The sequence below is a fragment of the Aspergillus lentulus genome, assembly GCF_001445615.1.
Source record: "Aspergillus lentulus DNA, contig: Alt04, strain: IFM 54703, whole genome shotgun sequence".
In the NCBI taxonomy this organism is placed as follows: Eukaryota; Fungi; Ascomycota; class Eurotiomycetes; order Eurotiales; family Aspergillaceae; genus Aspergillus; species Aspergillus lentulus.
In genome coordinates, this window is record NW_028322122.1 from 822,638 (window position 1) to 840,936 (window position 18,299).

At 50.1% G+C, this 18,299-nt stretch overlaps 3 protein-coding genes across 3 annotated transcripts; all 3 read right to left on the bottom strand.

Annotated features, from left to right (window-relative positions):
• Window positions 1-1,578: 1,578 nt before the first annotated feature.
• On the bottom strand, window positions 1,579-4,395 carry ALT_1559 (dilute domain-containing protein C25B8.08; the record flags this gene model as incomplete). The annotated part of the gene is made up of 4 exons (XM_033558532.2): window positions 1,579-3,108; window positions 3,155-3,559; window positions 3,617-4,059; window positions 4,188-4,395. The coding sequence occupies 4 exons, from the start codon at window positions 4,393-4,395 to the stop codon at window positions 1,579-1,581; spliced, it is 2,586 nt and encodes an 861-aa protein (XP_033414423.2).
• Window positions 4,396-5,200: 805 nt separating this feature from the next.
• On the bottom strand, window positions 5,201-10,391 carry ALT_1560 (mitotic regulator LTE1; the record flags this gene model as incomplete). The annotated part of the gene is made up of 3 exons (XM_033558533.2): window positions 5,201-5,448; window positions 5,503-9,920; window positions 10,003-10,391. 3 exons carry the CDS (start codon window positions 10,389-10,391, stop codon window positions 5,201-5,203), a joined length of 5,055 nt encoding a protein of 1,684 aa, XP_033414424.2.
• A 2,539-nt stretch (window positions 10,392-12,930) lies between these two features.
• ALT_1561 (M13 family metallopeptidase) lies at window positions 12,931-15,589 on the bottom strand (the record flags this gene model as incomplete). Its single annotated transcript, XM_089599181.1, has 6 exons — window positions 12,931-13,008; window positions 13,063-13,463; window positions 13,524-14,628; window positions 14,675-15,177; window positions 15,235-15,482; window positions 15,546-15,589. The coding sequence occupies 6 exons, from the start codon at window positions 15,587-15,589 to the stop codon at window positions 12,931-12,933; spliced, it is 2,379 nt and encodes a 792-aa protein (XP_089456327.1).
• Window positions 15,590-18,299: the final 2,710 nt, after the last annotated feature.

Here is an 18,299-nt window from a genome sequence, read left to right on the forward strand (position 1 = left end):
GGAAAGAAGTGGGTAAAGCTTTCTCAAATAACCCTTCATTATTGTCATCGTCGAATCTTATGCAAGCTGTTCTTTATTCACACGCTCAAAAGCCACGGAAACACACGAGTCTCTAGTCTGATGGTTCACCCGGAGTGGAGACTAGTCGCCCATTGCGTAGTTCTGGCGCTCTGTGATGACGACGAAGGTGGGAAGAGGCCGGGACTAGGCAAGTGTCTATCGATTGGAGGCGTTTCTTGCGGGAGTACGTAGGCAAGATAGAAGAAACCAATCACCCTTGCCGATTGTCTTTCTGGTTGGCGTGGAATTCTCCGACAGAGGGAGTGTTTAAGAGAGAGAAGTGCTGAAGCGGGACGGTCCGAGGTGAGATACACCTTTTGTAGAGAGGAGTACTCGGTAATGAAATAAACCCCTTATGAAGTGAGAATAGATATTCTTCGTAATGCGGATAACCTACTTCGCATTGTTGACGACTGAATCGACCAAGGAGATATCACATTAATGGGCCACCCAGGAATTAGGTAGATACCCCTCCTGTCATACTGCAGCAAAACCATGATACTCCGTACATGCTCAATCTCAACAGGGCGATCGCAATCAAACTCAATGCTTGTCTTCTGTTCTTAAGATGCTTCTTGATATCTTTACTCTCACAAAAGTTTCACCTTGAGTTTCCTGATGTCTTGGGGAAGAAATGTTGATGCCTGGCGTTCCTGGAGATCCTCGGTGATAGTATCGGAGCCGACGTGGATCGGTAGCAATTCCTAGTTTAGTATATAGGGTTATGGCCATACGGGTTATAGTTAGTATTGCAGTAGCTCCAATCCTTAGCTGGGCATTAGTGCCGGCTTAGCGCATAATCTGCTCTGCCAAAGTGGGTTAGTTGAACTATGCATCAACGAATGAGACAGAACGGAGGCTTGAGACCCCTGTACAATCGAGGCAATCACGAATCTCCAAGGCTCGAGTTACTCAAGGAAGCAAGGATATGCTGGTCGTTAGTAGCTCGTTAGGAGATGGATGGAGAGGGCTCCTTCCATATCAGGTAATTCCTCGTCCTATTTCGGCCGAGGCTCGCTTCTTTTCTCCTCTTTTGTATTACTTAACCGCCAAGCCGTGAATCTTGCCTTGAATCTTTCTTCGTTGATGATCGAAATTGCCTAGACTCGGATTCAGGCCAGATGTTTCAGCTAAAGGATCTCTGACGTCCTTACTCATCTTCATACACACTTGCCTACATAGCCTCACGCGACCCAAGATTCATCGCGTCCACATCCAGTAATCCTAAAGATGATCACAATCCTATTTCATTTGATGCAAATGAAGTCTCCGTTCTCCTGCCACTCACATGTCTATTTTGCCATACCGGAGTCTGAATGTCTACCGATTATCGTGATTTCTCTCCATACGGAGTACACGGAATACGTTTCAAGATGCCGACTCGCAGCTCGTGCCGCAATGGTGATACAATAGAGGATCAAAAAGTATATACGAGAATCCAAATTCAATGACTCCACGGGGGTATCGCTAGCTCGCTACTGCTGTAACCCAAGTCCAAAGCGCACCTGATTCCTTGCATCATCCTTCGCGGTCAAACCGGGTCAGAACCTCGGGGGGAACCGTGGGAATGTATTTTCGCGCTCGTTCTCGGTTTGTTCCTCCCCATCCTGCCCCGTAGCTGATCAACATGTCGGTGCTGGTAGGTAAGGAGAAAGGTAGAGTAAGCGATGGATCCAGGAACACCGAGTTCGTTCCGTTTCGCTCATCGGGCCGTGATGGTTGCCCTGGATGGGGCGACGCACTGGCAGAACCAGGCGACGCCATGCTGCGCGTGGATGCCTCAGGGGTGACGGGAGCTGGGACGTTCGAAGGCCGGTCTTGTCCAGGGGTTTGTGGACGACCGTCTTTCGGTCCTGGCTCGTCCGCCGTCCCTTGCTCCGTGGCGCCTTGTAGTCTCAGCTGCTCTCGGGCAAGGAGATCGGGATCGCGTTGAAGATCAAGCAAAAACTTCATCGCTTGCTTTGTAAGACCCTTTTCTCCCACCTCCGGTCGATACGATTTCACCGCATGCAGGAGCTGGGCAGGAGTCAGCTGCTGCAATTGCAGCAAGGTAGTGACGAGAGACTCATGGTCGTCTCCCAATGACGAGAAACACTGTAGCCACTGGAGGAGCTGAATGACCGGCGCCAGGTGCTTGCGCGCGCTTTCCATGGTGCTTTCACCGGTGCACGTCGTCGACCCATTCTCGTAGTGCTCCGGCTGTCTATTGTTGGTACGTGCCCAATCCTCCAGGGTGGACACGTTCATCCGGATCTGCATGGCTTTGGTTCGCGCGAGGTATCTCTTGGTTGTCATGATTCGATTGAATAATTCAGCCCCAAGCCAATAAAGGAGCTGTGAGAGGATCTGTGTGGTGATGACCGAATGTACATCGTAGAGGTCGAGGACAAATAAGGTCGAAGATAGTAAAGAAGTGATATTTCGCGGCGACACTTGCGCTCTTCGCCTTGGAGACGGTGGCCGGAATCGCTTCTCGGCAGGTTCGGGGGCTTTTGTCTTATTCTTGGGCCGGAAGAGCTTCCATTCGTTCTGAAAGGCCACATCTTCCAGTCCTGGTATGGTCTCATGATCCAGCATCGCGGCATCGAGCACCTTGTTCATCCGACGCTCAGCGTCGCGGATGATCAAGATGAATATCTCATTGATAAGCTCCGCCAGATGTAGTTGAAACTCGACAGTCGATTCTACCAAGCCTGCGTCCTTCTTCAAGTAATGCAAAAGCAGGGTAGCGTTTGACATCCAGAATGCGAGTATCGTCATGTCCCACTGATGTCGTTCAACGACGTCGTTGATCTTCTCCGTCGCCGAATTGAGGAGATCCGCTAGCAGTTCGGGGCTGGCATGATAATGGGCATATCGCGCGCTGAGGAACAGGAGATTTGCGGGCACCGGTTTCTGTGACGGTGAACGTTGCGGGGTCATGTTGGTGATGATGATGTCCAGGATTCGTTCTAGTTCGTGCTCTTGGAACACGAACATCTGATCATTTAAGCATCGGTCCCAGACAAACTCTTGCTGCTCATCTTCCAGATCGTCCTCGTCGAGCGGCTACACGGTCAGCATCATTGACATCTCTGCGGAATAGTGTACCCACTTCGAACTTTTCATCGAGCCCCAGACTCGATAAATCGACCTCCAGGTTGATAGCGCTCTCTTCCATCATCATGCGCCGCTTCATCTCATTCTCCGCAATCTCCTCCTCGAACCGTCCATGTGCGAACCCAGAATCATAGAAGTCATCCTCGATCGCGCTCGGTCCGAAATTGTACCCATTCTCATGTAAATACTCCGAGATCTCGCTTCCCGGCTGAGCAAAGTCAAACGCGGTCCCGCCAGATGAAGACTTGATATCCGGCGAGGCACCATGGTCGAGGAGAATCTTCGCAATGGTCTTGTGCCGGTTCGTCATGGCCCACATCAGCGCGCTCCACTGATTTCGATCCTGCTGGTCGACATTGGCCCCGGCATCGAGCAGCGCCGAAACAACATCCTGATGTCCCTGTTCTCAATCAGCACCTCACCCAACCAGACGAGAGAAAAATATCCAAATACGCACAAAACAGCTCGCATAGATGAGCGGAACTGTCCCCTCCTCATCCGGCATATTCACATCAACGTAGTCCTTCGCCTTGCCCCCCACCAGCTTATGCACGCGGTCCACATCACCATTACTCGCCGCCATATTCAGGCTCCGCTGCAAGATCTTTCGCTTCTCCTCGTCCGTAAGCTTCTCGTCGCTCGCGATAGCGTCCTCGTCCGCATCTAGCGATTCGAGTTCCCGGTGCGCCGCCTGTGCCGCCAGCATCTCCATTAACCGAGCGTCGCTGTCCTCCAGACGCGCGGTGATGGTGGACGCGTTATCATCGTCCAGCGAGGCCACGAGTCCGCGCCCATACTGGGCTTGGAGAGTATGTTCGTCATCGTGTGAGTGGTCGTCGAGCGCGAGACTGAAGCTGAGCGGTTTTGCGGCGATGGGGGTTGTGAGGAATTGGGATTGGCCTGCGGGCATGAGGTTTACATTAGCTGCCAGGGACTCTTTGCGTGCAAACCAACCAGGGGTCGTCGAGACCATGTCCTTGTAGACCCCGCGACAACAAACAGGGAAAAGATAAAGGTGTACCACTCACCTTGCCAGGCATCATACATCTCCGTCTCTTGGAGCATGGGCACAGAGCGCCGATCGTCCAATGACGTGGGTAAATCATCCGGAAGAACTCTGGGTTTCTGCTTTGGCTGAAGATCCGTCTCGTCCAAGTCATGACCTCGATCGACCTCGTTGTGCTGACTGGGATTTGACTCGTCGGAGACCCCGCGGGGGGATGCTGGCGAATCCATGTTGTGGTTTGTTAACCTTTAACCGGTAGGAAAGCAATCGGGGCGGGTCAGAATGGATTACGACGTAGTAGCTCCATGGAGGGAACTGGTAGTGATTTTGGAGGAAAGCCTCCTCTTTGATTTATGCGGGAAAAATGATCCCTCGTGGGCAGAAGAGGAGGAGGAGGTGGTGGTGGTGGTAGTAGTGGTGGTGGAAGCAGGGCGGAAACAGGAGAATGGAGAGTGGGATGGATTATGCAGTGAGTGATGTCTGGCAGTCTACGTAGATAGCAGCATCGGAGATTTCCATTTATTAACAGTGCTTCCACTTTCACTTGTGGACAAAACCCGGGAGTGATTGACCTGATCCAGCTCCACTCTCAATCAACTCGACCGAGAGGGCGTGTTTCATCCTCTCCAACTGGAATTTGAAAAAAGCATGCCCGCATTTCATCATCGCTTCTCCTGTTGTTTTTGTAGTGGAACACCCGCCGCACTTTCATCAACAATCATGGATGAAGTTACTGCTTATTACTTTAACCCACTTAAATACCATCAAATAATTGCTCCATTCAGTCCCATCCTCCAAGCGCTAAATAAATGCAGGTATATAGTGTACATCCAATTGACGTGATAAGTGCTCACGCATGATCCGCAGAATAACAAAAACATGAACAAGATGATATCCCTGCAGGGTATAGATGTATACCATGGCAATTGCAAAAGCACAAAATGACAAGACTCCTCCAAGGTAGATGCAAATAATAAGTCAGTAAATCACTCAGAGACCAAAGCAGGAAGAGAAAACGAGTGGGGTATCAAAAGCTCATTCCAGCATCCTACTGCGTTTTTGAATTTGATCTTCGGAAAGCGATGCGATCCAGAGACAACGCTCGATGATACCGGGCACAGGCTCGAATTTGTATTTAGTGCTCGCGTCAATCAGTCGAAGAAGACTCTTGACGATCTTGGCTGCCGTGCGATATCGCTCAAAGTTGACCAGCGGTTCTCCGTTGGGGGTTGCTACCTGCGCTGGTTTCTGCGCGTTGTAGGTGAGGTCATGGACGTATAATCCTGAAAATCCAGTCAGTATGTCTATGAGATACCGTCGGCCGAGAGCTCACTAACCGACAAACGGAATACAGCCTTCCTGCAAATTGGCCGTCTCCATTTCCATGCGAAGATCATGGAAGTTGCGCACAGGCTGGATGAGTAGTTCCATGTCTTTCAGCAAGCGCCTTTCCGATGGCGGCACCAGAGCCCACGTCTTTTGCAGTCGCGAACAGTCCGTAGAAGACAAAGCAATGGCAATCTGCAGCATCGTTGCGTAGTTACAGATCCGTCTCGCGTGGGCGGCAGTATGGATGAATTTGACGATGGTGCTAGCTCGCTCTTCCACCGTACGCACGAGAACGATCTCCGAAACTACCCATCGCACCATGAGGTTGAATCGACCCACTACGAGATCTATTCCCCTTCGTTCCTCCTCGGTAAGGAACTGGACCCAGTTCCGAGTGGAGGGCGAGCCGCTACTCCAATTCATATCGATCAGGTCTTTCCAATCCACCTCACTGAGCGCAGCCATCTCGACAAGGGTCAGCTGCTGAGCAAGGATCTGGGATTCACATGAGAGAATAAATGGGACATGGTCTGGTTCAGGGTTCTTGGAGATATTGTAGCGTTGGCGATCCATCTCAGATTGAGAGAGTACATCACCCGAGACCTGGTGCGTGTTCACCGGGCGAAGATTGTTCCGTTCGGTGTTCTTGTTCCTAGGTGAGGGGTCTGGAGTTAATGGCTCCGCCGGAAACAAAACTGGGTCCATGGGCGTGGTGCAGGAGGCCACTGAACGAGGATTCTGTATGGTCATCGGGGGTGAAGGAGGGTGAGCCAGAGGATGAGGTGGAATCCCAAACGAGGAATCCCCAAGACTCTGCGTGTCCAACGAGAGCCGCGAGTCGAAAGCTTCCTGTGATCCTATAATATCAACAGAAAGTTCGGACGAAAGTCCTGAAAGGCGTCCCCGTTGGTCTTTAGAATCTCTGGATAAAGGCACTGGCAGCGTGGATCCTCGTGGGATACATTCAAGGCTATCGGTCTTTTGAACGATATCGATAGATGGATGAGAGGACTCAACTTCCGTCGTGTCCTGGATCGATAGCCTGCTTAGCCTGGGCCGAAGCAAAGTAGAGTTCCGCGATCCTGATGTCGGCTCGGGTTTCTTCATCGACTCATCACTCAGGCCTCGCTCGAGAAGTGGTATTGAGCTATACGACTCCCCCGACTCCGATCCCGCAAGCGAATCGGAGTATGGTCTGGAGGGAGAAAGGCGCCGTCGTGCTTGCGGATAGAGCAAATCGGTCCCAAGCAAAGTTTGGCACCGTCTGTGAGCAACTTCCGGTGTTGTAGGGTCAGACGACCCGAGGGCCTGACCGTGTTGAAGATGGCCTGGCTCTCTGCACATGTCATCATGCGAGAGCCCTGCCGGTTCCCCGCCGGTAGGGGACCCGGGCCACTTTCCCTCCAGTTTCAACAACGCTGACTCGATCCCTCCGTCGTCGTCATCCGGAATCTGCGCAAACTGCGCAATAGCAGCTTCAAATGAGCGCCTCAACATCTGAGACGAGTGAGTCTGAATCAACTCATACCGCGGATTAGGAGGGATCAGGCTCGTTTGGCGCCTGGAAATATCAACATGTTGTCCACTCATCAGGCTATCAGGGAAGGAGCTGCGATAGGTTGATCCAGAAGCAAATGACCCGGAATCCGGGCGCGACGGCAGGCCAGCCACGGTCTGCATCTGCCGCAAATCTCCACCAGGACGCCGACGAAGCGTTGGTCCAACCTGCATTCCAACGGCGAGTTTAGAAGGGTTCGAATCAGCAGCTGGCGGTAGCGATGGTTCTCGCGCCATGGCCGAACGCTGTCTCGATATCCCGCTTTGAAAAGAAGCATACTTTCGGAGACGAAGAGAGGGAGATGTCCTCTTCCAAGAGACCGAGAAACGCTCCGTGGAGAATGATCGGCGGGGGTCAGAGATCCCAGATGAGCGAAGGAACCTTGAGATTCGATTAGGTGGCCCAGAGCCCGCTTCCTCATAGTAGATAGGCAGAGAATATTGATCTTCTGCCAGATCCAACCTATGAGAAGGAGGGCGCGGAGAGGCTGCTTTGACAGTTGTGGGTGTGTACGCAGCGTTCAGAAAGCCAGGAGATTGCTCAAGCCCCATCGAATGCTCTAGCACAGCTCCAGACATGACATCTCCCACCCCGGTGTCATCCACAATAACGATAGATTGACTGCCCATGGTAATCTGACTTTTGGCCTTTGAGCGGTCGAAGCCGGGAGCCGGGCGGTCTGCCTTCTTGCCTTCCAGTTCCATCGTTTGCTCGGTCACTTCTAGTCTGGGGGCCCTAGCCGTCTGGGGTGAGTCTACCTCGCCAACCGCACGATGATATTCTTGCAACGCCTCGTCGCACAGAATATCAATTCGAATCGGTCTCTTTGACGTCGCCGCGGTCTTTCTGTCTCTGTACAGATCAGAACCAAAGGCTACATTGTTAGGTAAGGCTGATGTTTTCCCTCGCATTGAAGGGCTCCATTGGCCATTCGCGGCACGTGACGAGACGCTTTGCCCTCCGTGCCTGCTATGTAGAGCTCGGCGAATAGACCCGATAATCGTCTTCATCCCCGAACTCGAGCCAGGAGGCTTTGAAATCTCATTTATTGTATTGCGACGGTCCTGCGCGCCAGCGCTCGCGGACGAGGGCAAAGGGGGAGAAGGCGGCGCCATCATGGTCATGTACGACTCGGCTGGGGGATACAGCTCGCCGCGAATCAGGCTTCCTAGGTTCAGTATCTCTTGAGAAGCGAACGCCTGCTGTTCAAGCTTCAGCAAAGGCAAAGGCGCCCTGTCATCCCGAACGGAGTCGGAAAAGCTACCACTGCGCTTGTGCGCATGGCCATGGAACGGGAGGCGCTTCGCTATCATTGGGGAGACGTTAGGGGACTCGGGTGGGGAACATAGAAGCTTAGAGGGGATTATAGGCACTGGATGAGGCGCTTTGCATGCGGCAACAGGTACGGAGAGGCGCTTAGGGGATTTGGGTGGCAAGGAACAAGACGTGGCCTGAACACTATGATCGCTTCTTGTAGACGCTGGCATGCTCTTTGCCGTAGCCGTGGAATTGTTCCGATCGTGCTGGATCTGTTGAAGAGCAGGGAGACTCTGCTGGGCACCAGTTTGGTGTTCATGGTTGACTTCAGGCGTTGTGGAATCGTACTCGTGCTCCTCAGTGTTGCCTTCGCCCTTGGGGCCTGTTTCGAAGTCGGGACCACCCGGGACAATGACTGTGCCTGGAGCTATATGACCTGTCGGCAAGTCCCAGTAGGCGGCACATTTGCCATGCCAGCAGCGCTTAAGGTCGATTAAGATCTTCAAGTCGCTCGTCCCACCCCCTTCCCGGGCCTTGACGTTGTCGTACATGGTATTGATTGTGTCGCAAAATCGAGCGCGAAGGTCATAATCAGGGACAAAGTCATCGGCGAAATAATTGAGAATCCAATGCCGGAGCGCGGCAAAGGTACGAATGCGGATAATCCTGCCATCGTCCTGAAGTCGATTGATAGCCCACTGCAGCCGAGCGAGCAGAAGAGAGAGAAGATTACCGGGGGAGAGGTAAGACCGAAAAGTGAGGAAAAAGTCAGACACGAGCTCATAATCCATGAACGACTCGGACGATATCTGCGCTACAAGACGTGCTGGCGTGGCCGCGCCGATGTCCTTGGTCCCAGAGATATAACGGACTACAGACCCGTCATGCATTTTCGAAGATAGGCGATCGTATATGGAGGGCTCAATGGGCTCCTTCAGTTCGTAGAAGACCGGATTCACCGTCGCAGTTGAGGCTCGAGGCATCTCCATAGCTGGCTGGCCAGAGAACATGGAGGCAGCAAAGGACGGCCTTTCTGGCTGAAATGAGCCCCCGATGTAGACATTGGGACTAGGACTGGGACTAGCGCTGCAATTTTCTCTTAGGAATCCCGAGACGCGAAAATTGTCGGACAGGGATGCTCGTGAATATACGGAGCTGTGCAAAGCAGCGCTCCCTTCGGTATTGAATTGTGGCGTTCCCAATCGGTAGTGGGGGATTGGGATATCCAGTGTCGGGCGCCGAGACTCATCTGCAGTTCTGGGTCGATCGTCGGGTCTGTCAATGAAGATCCGAAACTCTCCGTATCGGTTCTCCCCCGATACCGATTGCTGCTCTGATACGGTGGAGAAGGAATATGCGCGCTGGCGGTGCTGGTGCTGACGGTTGTACTCAGAGGCTGCCTCGTCCGTGACCACAGAATCGCCGTCCTCACCAGCTTCCTCCGATATGAATTCGGGGCGCAGTTCAGAGAGCTGCGAATTGGACCATCGTGATGGGTCGTTCCCATCATGACTGCGTGACTGCACATGCAAGTGGTTGGTCTTGGACCGAGCAGGTGGAGGGGGAAAGGATGTAGGATGCGGTTCCTTGTGCAATGGATTCTGAATCGGCCTGAACGAATCAAGGTGGTTCATTAGTCATTTCGTGGTCTCTCCCAAGCTTCGTGAAACCTGAGCGCCTGCTCCAACCATACCTGAGGAAGATCTTGCCATTCTGCCCGACATTTCCAACTGTGAAGTGATTCGGTTCCCTTGCACCTGCAAGCGCATCACGCGGGGCCTGTGGGATGTCGAAGCGCTTAACAGGACGCTTTTTCAGTACTTCATGGCTGTCCTTGGCACGTAGGATAGAGGTTGCAACCCTTCCCCTGACTACTTTCATGCCAATATTTGATTTTGCGATGTTCCTTCCCTGTGCCACAGTGTGAGCGCGTCGTAAATTGGAGGCTGACGTCGCAAATCGGTGCTCAATATCGATTGGTTCGTTCGCGAGATATTCACGTTCGCGTACGGTCGGGGAAAAGTCCTTGGATCGATCCGACTGGAGAGGTATATTGTCAGGTGCCAATACCACCGGCTCCATGTCGGCTAATGTAGGGAGAAAGACCGTGGGAGATCGAGTACAGTCTATGTAAGATGAGGAGATGATATGTGTAGTGGACTAGTCGTCCCCCTGCTTCACAGAGGTTCGCGTCGACTACTCCGAAAGAAGACGAATGGACAGCCCAAGCTGGGGTTGAAATCCGTGCTTGCGACACGACATGACCAAACCTGGTGAGGCTATAGTGCGTTGGTGATATTGTGCTTATTGTGGTGACTGCGGGCTGCGAGGAAGAGATGACGAAACAGGGTAGATTTGATTCCAAGACCGAGACGGTGTGACGAACTGGCTCGGCATCTGACAGAATCGAATCAAATACGGGCAGCGAATAATAGAAGATTAGACAATATGCGACAGATGATAACGGAGGTGATGTATCACTTCAAGATGATTGTTGCTGAGAAGCCTCGGAGAAAACAGATAGTAGTCCGTACAACAGGTTCTCAAACAAAACAGAAACAAATTCATTAATTCATAACGAGGTCAAGTCATGAAGAAGACCATGATGAATTACGCCGTATCCCATGAATGTCTGAGGAGCCGCGCGATGGAGAGGAAGAAAGAGAGCGAGAACGAGAAGCAATGTAAATTAGAAACAGGTAAGACGCGCATCACCGTCTCACTAGTTCGTTGAATCCAGCCCTGATCGGGGGGCGCTGCGTGGGACCGTTCCAGTCCAGCGGAACCTCTGTGGCTGTCAGTCTGTTCTAACTGTCTAAGGGAACCCATGATCCATCCAAGGATCATGTGAAGGATTTCATTTCGTCCTTTTTTGTCTTTGCATCAATTATTATATAATGTAGCTAAGGGATTTTTAAAGGGGAGTTTCTCCTCAGACAGTTGAACCATAGGAACAACTTGAATTCTATTGTTCTATGGTTCTACCGCGCGGTACAAAGTCAATGGCATCCGGGGCATGGGGTTGGCCTCTATGTATCCATGGTTTTCGAAAGCGGTACCTATGTATCTACCTACTCCGTAGAATATTATGGTTTTGCCTCCACCAAACTGTAACAGCCTGAATTCGGAATTATACCAAAGTACAAGTGCCGTCGACATTTTGCGGTTGATTGATTTACAGCTATATACGGAGTATTGGCCTGCCACCAAGGGAGTCTTCTGTAACTACTACTGTTCGGACAGCCCCCGTGACTTCACATTCAACCGCCGGTCGATGTTTCATGGAGGCTGGACCAGCAGATCAAACCAGGAGCGACAAGCGCACACCGTAGTCTAAAGCCAGGAGTATGAGGCAGGAAAATTGAAAACTGACTACTACTAGTAGGAGACCTGTCTACAGTATCAACTTGGATACCTAACGCACTTACAGGACCGTTGGAGCTACAAAAGTGGGACGGATTAATTTTAGGCCATCGAATGATCGCCCACCTGTGACGTCCGTCCCCAAAACCTCCGTACTAGGTACATATTCGGAACTAAAAAAAAGGGGTGGAAAGAGGACGAAATGTCATGATAAAGAGAAAAAGGAGGCAGAAATGGAAAGGGAGAAAAGGAGAAGGAGTAAAATGAAAAAAGGATACTCCGTCCTGCCCCTACGATCTGCTATCTGGTATGAGCTCGCCAACCTCTGTGCGAGTACGAGTCGTCCAAGCTACCAGGTATGTAGCTGAGTCTGCTTCGTACAGACCTTGACAGTTGCGGGATAAAGTTGCCTTTGACCAATCTACTCCGTACAGCTGGTCTTTGGTCTTGCTAACTTACCTTCCTACCGAGGCGATTGACCATCTGACACATAACGGTTTTCGAACCCCATTGCTGGGTAGATGAAGAGCCACTCAGAACTGCAGACCTGCCACCCTACTTATGTATCATTTTCCAACTGACACTCAAATGCATAAATAATACAGCAATTCAGCAAGTTATAGTAAATGCACACCGGAGCGATCAAGGAATGGCTAACCAGCCGCCTTAACTGGGTGGTGCTCATAAAATAAATATACCTTTGCATTGAAGGAACCCTTGCTGATTGGTGATACGTTTCCCACCTGTACTGTAGATAAGCCAGCGAATCTACGTATTTGTAGCGAAACGATACACAGATTAATAGTTCATGCTAAAGGGTAGTTGGGTTGACTGGTAGATTGACTAGTAACAGAAAGTGTCGATAGATCATTTCAGGTTGGCGTACTTGTATGTCTGATCGATGGTGTCCTCCATTTTCGTGCTGCCTTCTTGGTTATAGACTCTATGTAATTCATTTGTGATTCTTTTACATTGGTGCTGGTGCACGCTTGTCTACAGAGTACAAAATTGAAATTCATGCCTCAAGGGTTGTCGTGCCAGCCATAGGTGTATTTAGCATATAGCAGATTGTTCGAGGAATCAACTGGAGACACATGGAAGGACGCATGGTTGAGCAAACTCAAAGCAGTAGTAGGCATTAACCAAGACTATAGCCAGTACAGTCGATATATCATTTAACGAGATTACAGGCGCCCGATGGTACATTATCAAGCAAGAGATATGTTGCAGAGTTAATGAGCAGAAAACACCACTTCAGCTACCAGAGCTTGCACACGGGCTTCTTGGTGGGGCAATTGAATGCCTCATTGAATTCGCGTGAATTGGCCATCGTGCCCTGTCATCATTGTCAACGCTATTCTATACCAAAAGAAACAGGAGTTCAACTCACAATAATTCTTGCAAACTTAGGAGCGTGGGGGTCAGTATAGATAGCCTGAATGGCGGCTTCCTTGGTGGTCTTAGCACACCACCAGTTCCCATAGGCGATGAAAAAGAGCTGCTCCTTGCTAAAGTTGGAAAGGCCGGGGAGGTGAGCATCCGGCGAGGCTTCGTCTCTCTTCTTCCATGCCTGGAACGCGGCTCCGAGGCCTCCAGCATCTGCAATGTTTTCGCCTAGAGTAAGACGCCCGTTCACATGGAGCGGCTTCCCATTCTCTCCTGGAACAGTGAAATTTGAGTATTGATCGACGAAGCACTGCGCGCGTTCTTCAAAACCTTGGACTGTCTTCTCGTCCCACCAGTCGGTGTAGTTCCCAGTTTGGTCATAGTGTCGACCAGTCGAATCGAAAGCTAGCGCGGACCATAAGAAGGTGTTCAGGGATGATAGTTCTCATATAGGGCTTCACTCACCGTGGGAAAGTTCATGCCCACTCACAGCGCCAAACGCTCCGTAGGCTAGATACAAGGGTGCAGATGGTCCATAGAATACTGGCGGCTGCATAATACCGGCGGGAAACACGATCTCCTGCAAGGGAGGATTGTAGTAGGCGTTCACAGTTGGTGCACTCATTCCCCATTCGTTTCGATCAGTCGGCTTGCCCAACTTCGACCAGGCTCGGTGAAGATCAAACTTCGCAATAGCCATTTCGTTCTCAAAGAAGGTCTCATTGGAAATATGAAGATCGCGGTAATACCTCTCAATGTCCTCTGGGTCCATCACATCTGGACTCTTGGTAGGGTATCCGATTTTTTGGACAATGTTGTCGACTTTCTCAATACTGAGTTTCCGTACCTCGGGCGACATCCAACTGGTTTGGTGTAGGATGTTCACAAATCGTTGCTTGATATCCAAAATAATTTGATCACCCAGTTCCTTAGATGCCTTGGAAAAGGCATCGAGAACATAGAATCGACTGAGACTCCAGCTGAGTCCTCGATCTAACGACCTGATACACGTTCTCCACCGCTCGGTTGTAGATTTGGGGTCTTTGCCAGCTAGCTTGTTGGAAAACTCGCGCAGGGGCGTGATTTTGGCGTCCTCTATCTGGTCCACATACGCCTGGATGATCTTCCATTTGAAGAACTGCTGAATAGTCTTCCTAGGGGTTTCTCTCAGAATAGTCGACAGGGACTCCATATACGAAGGCGAAGAAACAATCAGGCGATCGGTCTTGAAGTCGGCAGGGGATAGCGCGGAAACGATGGTAGGTAAAGAGATCTGTGGTAGCATAGATTCGATCTGCTTAAAATTGCGTGGGTTATAGTACTTCTCCACATCCTGCAAGGTCTGCGCATCTGGTGTTGCATTTGCTAGCTTCGACTCAAACAGCACAATATCCTCAACAGGGACTCGCTTGTCCTGTCCGACAAAGTTCCGAAGAACTTCTTTCAACACTTCGGTGTACTCGGACACAGTCTGGGAGCTGTTGTAGTACTCCCTGACCGGAAGCCCAATTTCGTCTGGTGGGCCGACAGAGATAACAATTTTGTCCGGGTCACGATCGTCGGGCTTCGCCTGTTAGAACAAGAAGATCTGGAATTGTAAAGGCTGGAGTACTTACACCAGGGCCCATTTCTACCAGAGCCGTGACGCCAGAATTCATTAGGAATAATACTGCATCAGTGATATTGACATCCGAACCAACCGCAGCTGACTCTGCGGAATAGATATCTTCGAATTGAGCCAGCAAAGCATCCAATGGCTCGCTACCACGCTTGCTAATGGCGGCTTCGTCCAAGCAAGCATTGTAAGCGGATTTCAATTTCTTAAAGTTCTCTTCATCAGCAGCTTCGGGGGCACTTGGGGATTCCAAAATGTGTCGAAGGCGCATCTGAGCTGCTTCGGCCATAAGAGTCCCAGTAAACATGGAGCCCTGGTCAGGCCGCAGATCGTGACGTTCTTTCCAACCCCCACAAACATATTGCTCGAAGTCCTCGCAAGGATCAATGTCGGCATAGTTGGGATCTAGACTGTACAAAATTTCGGAGGCAGCATGTACACATTCTGGTGATTCGCAGAGCGGGGGAGACACAGGGCGGGGAGGAACGCTGTTGGACGGTTCGTCTGCGTAATCGTTAGAATGGAAAAATGAGGACCTGCATTCACTTGATATGGACGCACTGGGAATTATGGACCAAAAGTAGTAGGCGACAGAGATGAATATCATTATAGAAACTACAGCAAATCGGATGAGTGAGAAACAAGATCCCCTTCGTCGATACCGCGGTGTGTTGAACGACCTCGAATCAAACCCATCGATATCGAGACTGCCATCTCGGGCATGGTCATCGGCGTAGAGGAACCGGCGCTTCTCAAGCTCGGGGGTCGATAGTTCTCGTAGTATAAAGGCATCGTCAGGGTCCTCATGACTACATCATTGAGATAGTCAGTGAATGTTTGGCGGTGACGGCGGCCACTGTCCCGCAACTAACCTGTAAGGGGGAGAGTTGAGAGTCATTTCCTCCCTGTAGCTCATGGCGGGCCACTTCAAAGTGCGTTCATATATATGTGTGAATATTATGCGTATGATCAAGAATACAACGTATACAACAGCTCGTGTCCTTGGGTTTCTGAGGTCTATCATTCACAAGACAGGAGGTTCTCCGCAGTTGTCCTCCGTCTCATTAAAGGATGGCGTCACATGGTGGATCAATGATGAGTAAGCCGCTAGGTAGAGCTGTTAGAACAGTTGATGATTCTTGCGATCAAAGTTGGAATGTCCAAACGCACGTTATTCATGTTCCGTGAGCTTGAAATATGTATGACGAACCCTTTATATTATAACATATCGGTCATGGGTTGAGTGATACAACCTGTTGACCAGTTGCTTCAATTTAAGCTTGACAAGTTTAGCTGAGATCTTAAGAAATCAGGCTTCACGGAGTATGAAATAACACTTAAGGTAGTAGATATCCAGGACCTGACTATTCATATAGAGAACCGTAATCCCCTTCTGATGATGATCATCGTCGGGGTAGCTGCATATTATCCTCCCATCTATCCAATAGATGGCCTAGATATATACCTTGTTGTCAACCATCAACTGTCAACGGGCAGTACCACAGCCCCACAACTCGTCAAGTTTGCCAAACTTTATGTTGATTTGGCTCAATTAAATTGTCCGGAAACAAATAAACATTCGGGCAAAAGAACGGAACCTGCCAAAACCCGAATTATCCTTGTCTTTTCTAAGGTAGTAATCTAATCTAGTCCTTCTATGAAGCTAGAAACAATGCAGATCTACCCAGAGCGGGAAGTTCATAATGGATGGTTATCTCACCCCATGCTGGCTTCCGCTTCGTCCAGTTATCTCAGCTATATTCTCGTGTTATTATGACGTGATCTGGCTTCAGCCCTCTACGGCGCACGGAGTACGGGGTTTCTAGTTATCAGCAGAGCTGGCTCGGAGAGGTATTCCCACTCTGCAAGAGGCCAAAGCAGGAACTTCCCAAATCAGACGTTTCCCAAAGCTCCCTAACTCTTATGATGATCTTCAGCCAACATGGATTACGGGTACTCCGTACTTCATAGACCCGCATTGTGCATTCATCTCTTTCGTAACTGTTTCTATCTTCGGAAATACGGGTACCTGATGGTGGTGTGCTGATCATGAAGTAGAGACGGCAATATCTCGCTCAAACATCGGCACTTGCTCACCAGCGACGCAGAACAGGAGGTTCCTGGCTGACAGGATCTGGACTATGGTTGAGGGTTTAGAAGAAATTATTACATGGTCACGAAAACGGCGACAGTGAAGAGATCACATTAAGGTTGTAAGATAGAACCTCGGTATGGCGGTCTTATATGTTATCTACACTGGCCTCAACCCCGTATGTTAAAATCCTCCGGAGTGTCGTCTTGACAGATCTACGACCATCTAATAATACCAGATAGCGGTGAGGACGGGAAAATGGAGTTTAGCGAATGACAGAATCATTATTGTCATACACATACACATTCTGGTAGATAGCAAGAGTCAGTGGTAGGAATCCCGGGATTTGGTGGAGCTTCGAAAGTGAAGAACTTCTACACAGACATGTCCTTGGTCAGGGAATCCATATCCACCTTGTTAATGTCTCTCTATTTCATGGCTTTTGCCCATTGGATGCGTCACCAACGGGGCAAACCCCTGGCACTCTGGCAGAGCTCTTGTCTGAATTCGGAGCTTTCCTTCCCCAGACTTTTCCACTACACTAATCTTTAATAGCTACGATGAAGTGTCCGAAATGTGGTTGGCCTGTGGTTAGCCTGTGACATGAAGTTAAGAGTGCTTGGCAACTGACGCAAATTGGTGCTGCAAAGTCACTGTCATATCGCACATGAGACCAAGGTTGAGGACGATAAAAAATATGCTCAGATGCTGCTGCTTCTAAGTGGGTTCTCTTCACAATCAGGCCATAGACTAGCCCATGACGGAGTGACTATCTATTTGGTAGTTGACCACTGTTACTGCAAGGGCAAGGCCGAGAATTTACCGTGCTTTAGGCTTTAGCATGACTCACTCAAGTTCGTCTCCTTGCATGCAATTTGCCCATTTTGTTGCATATGGCATTCCCCATACAGCCCAGACTTCAGCGAAAGTTACTGGGCAGGGCTCGTATGCTGTGTTAATAATACGTATGACTCGTAAGTGCTGGGAAACATCCAATTTTTCCTCATTTCTCAAGAGTATCAGACTCGGAGAATGTCACTGCCGGATGATAAATGGAATGTGGAGTAGTTAGTTAGCTGAAATAGAGGTTTGTCAGATGGTGATACTATAACTAATCCGGGATTCCAAGGGTCAGGTCATTGTGGATAGGACTAGCTAAGGCGCCACGGCCAACACGTGGTTTGATGGATACTTGAGTGTCAAGGTTGTGGACCGTGACAACTGAGGAGGTTGTTGGGTGTGGAATATAAACTACCCATATCGAAGTGATCGGTGATAATGAGAGGACTACTAATGCAAGATTGTCTCTAGAATCAGTCGTGTGCTCATGTCTTGAGACACGAGATTACATATCAAATCCAACCAGATAAGGCAAGGATCGGTCTAAGCCAGGTACTAGAACTCAGCGATTCCACTCTGATTTTCCTGAATCTAGTTTAGGTTTGGGCCTCGGACTGCAAACCGAAAACGCACAGGATCTACATTGAATGAAGGTGATTATTATGATACCTGTCATACTGCGTTGACGTCGTAC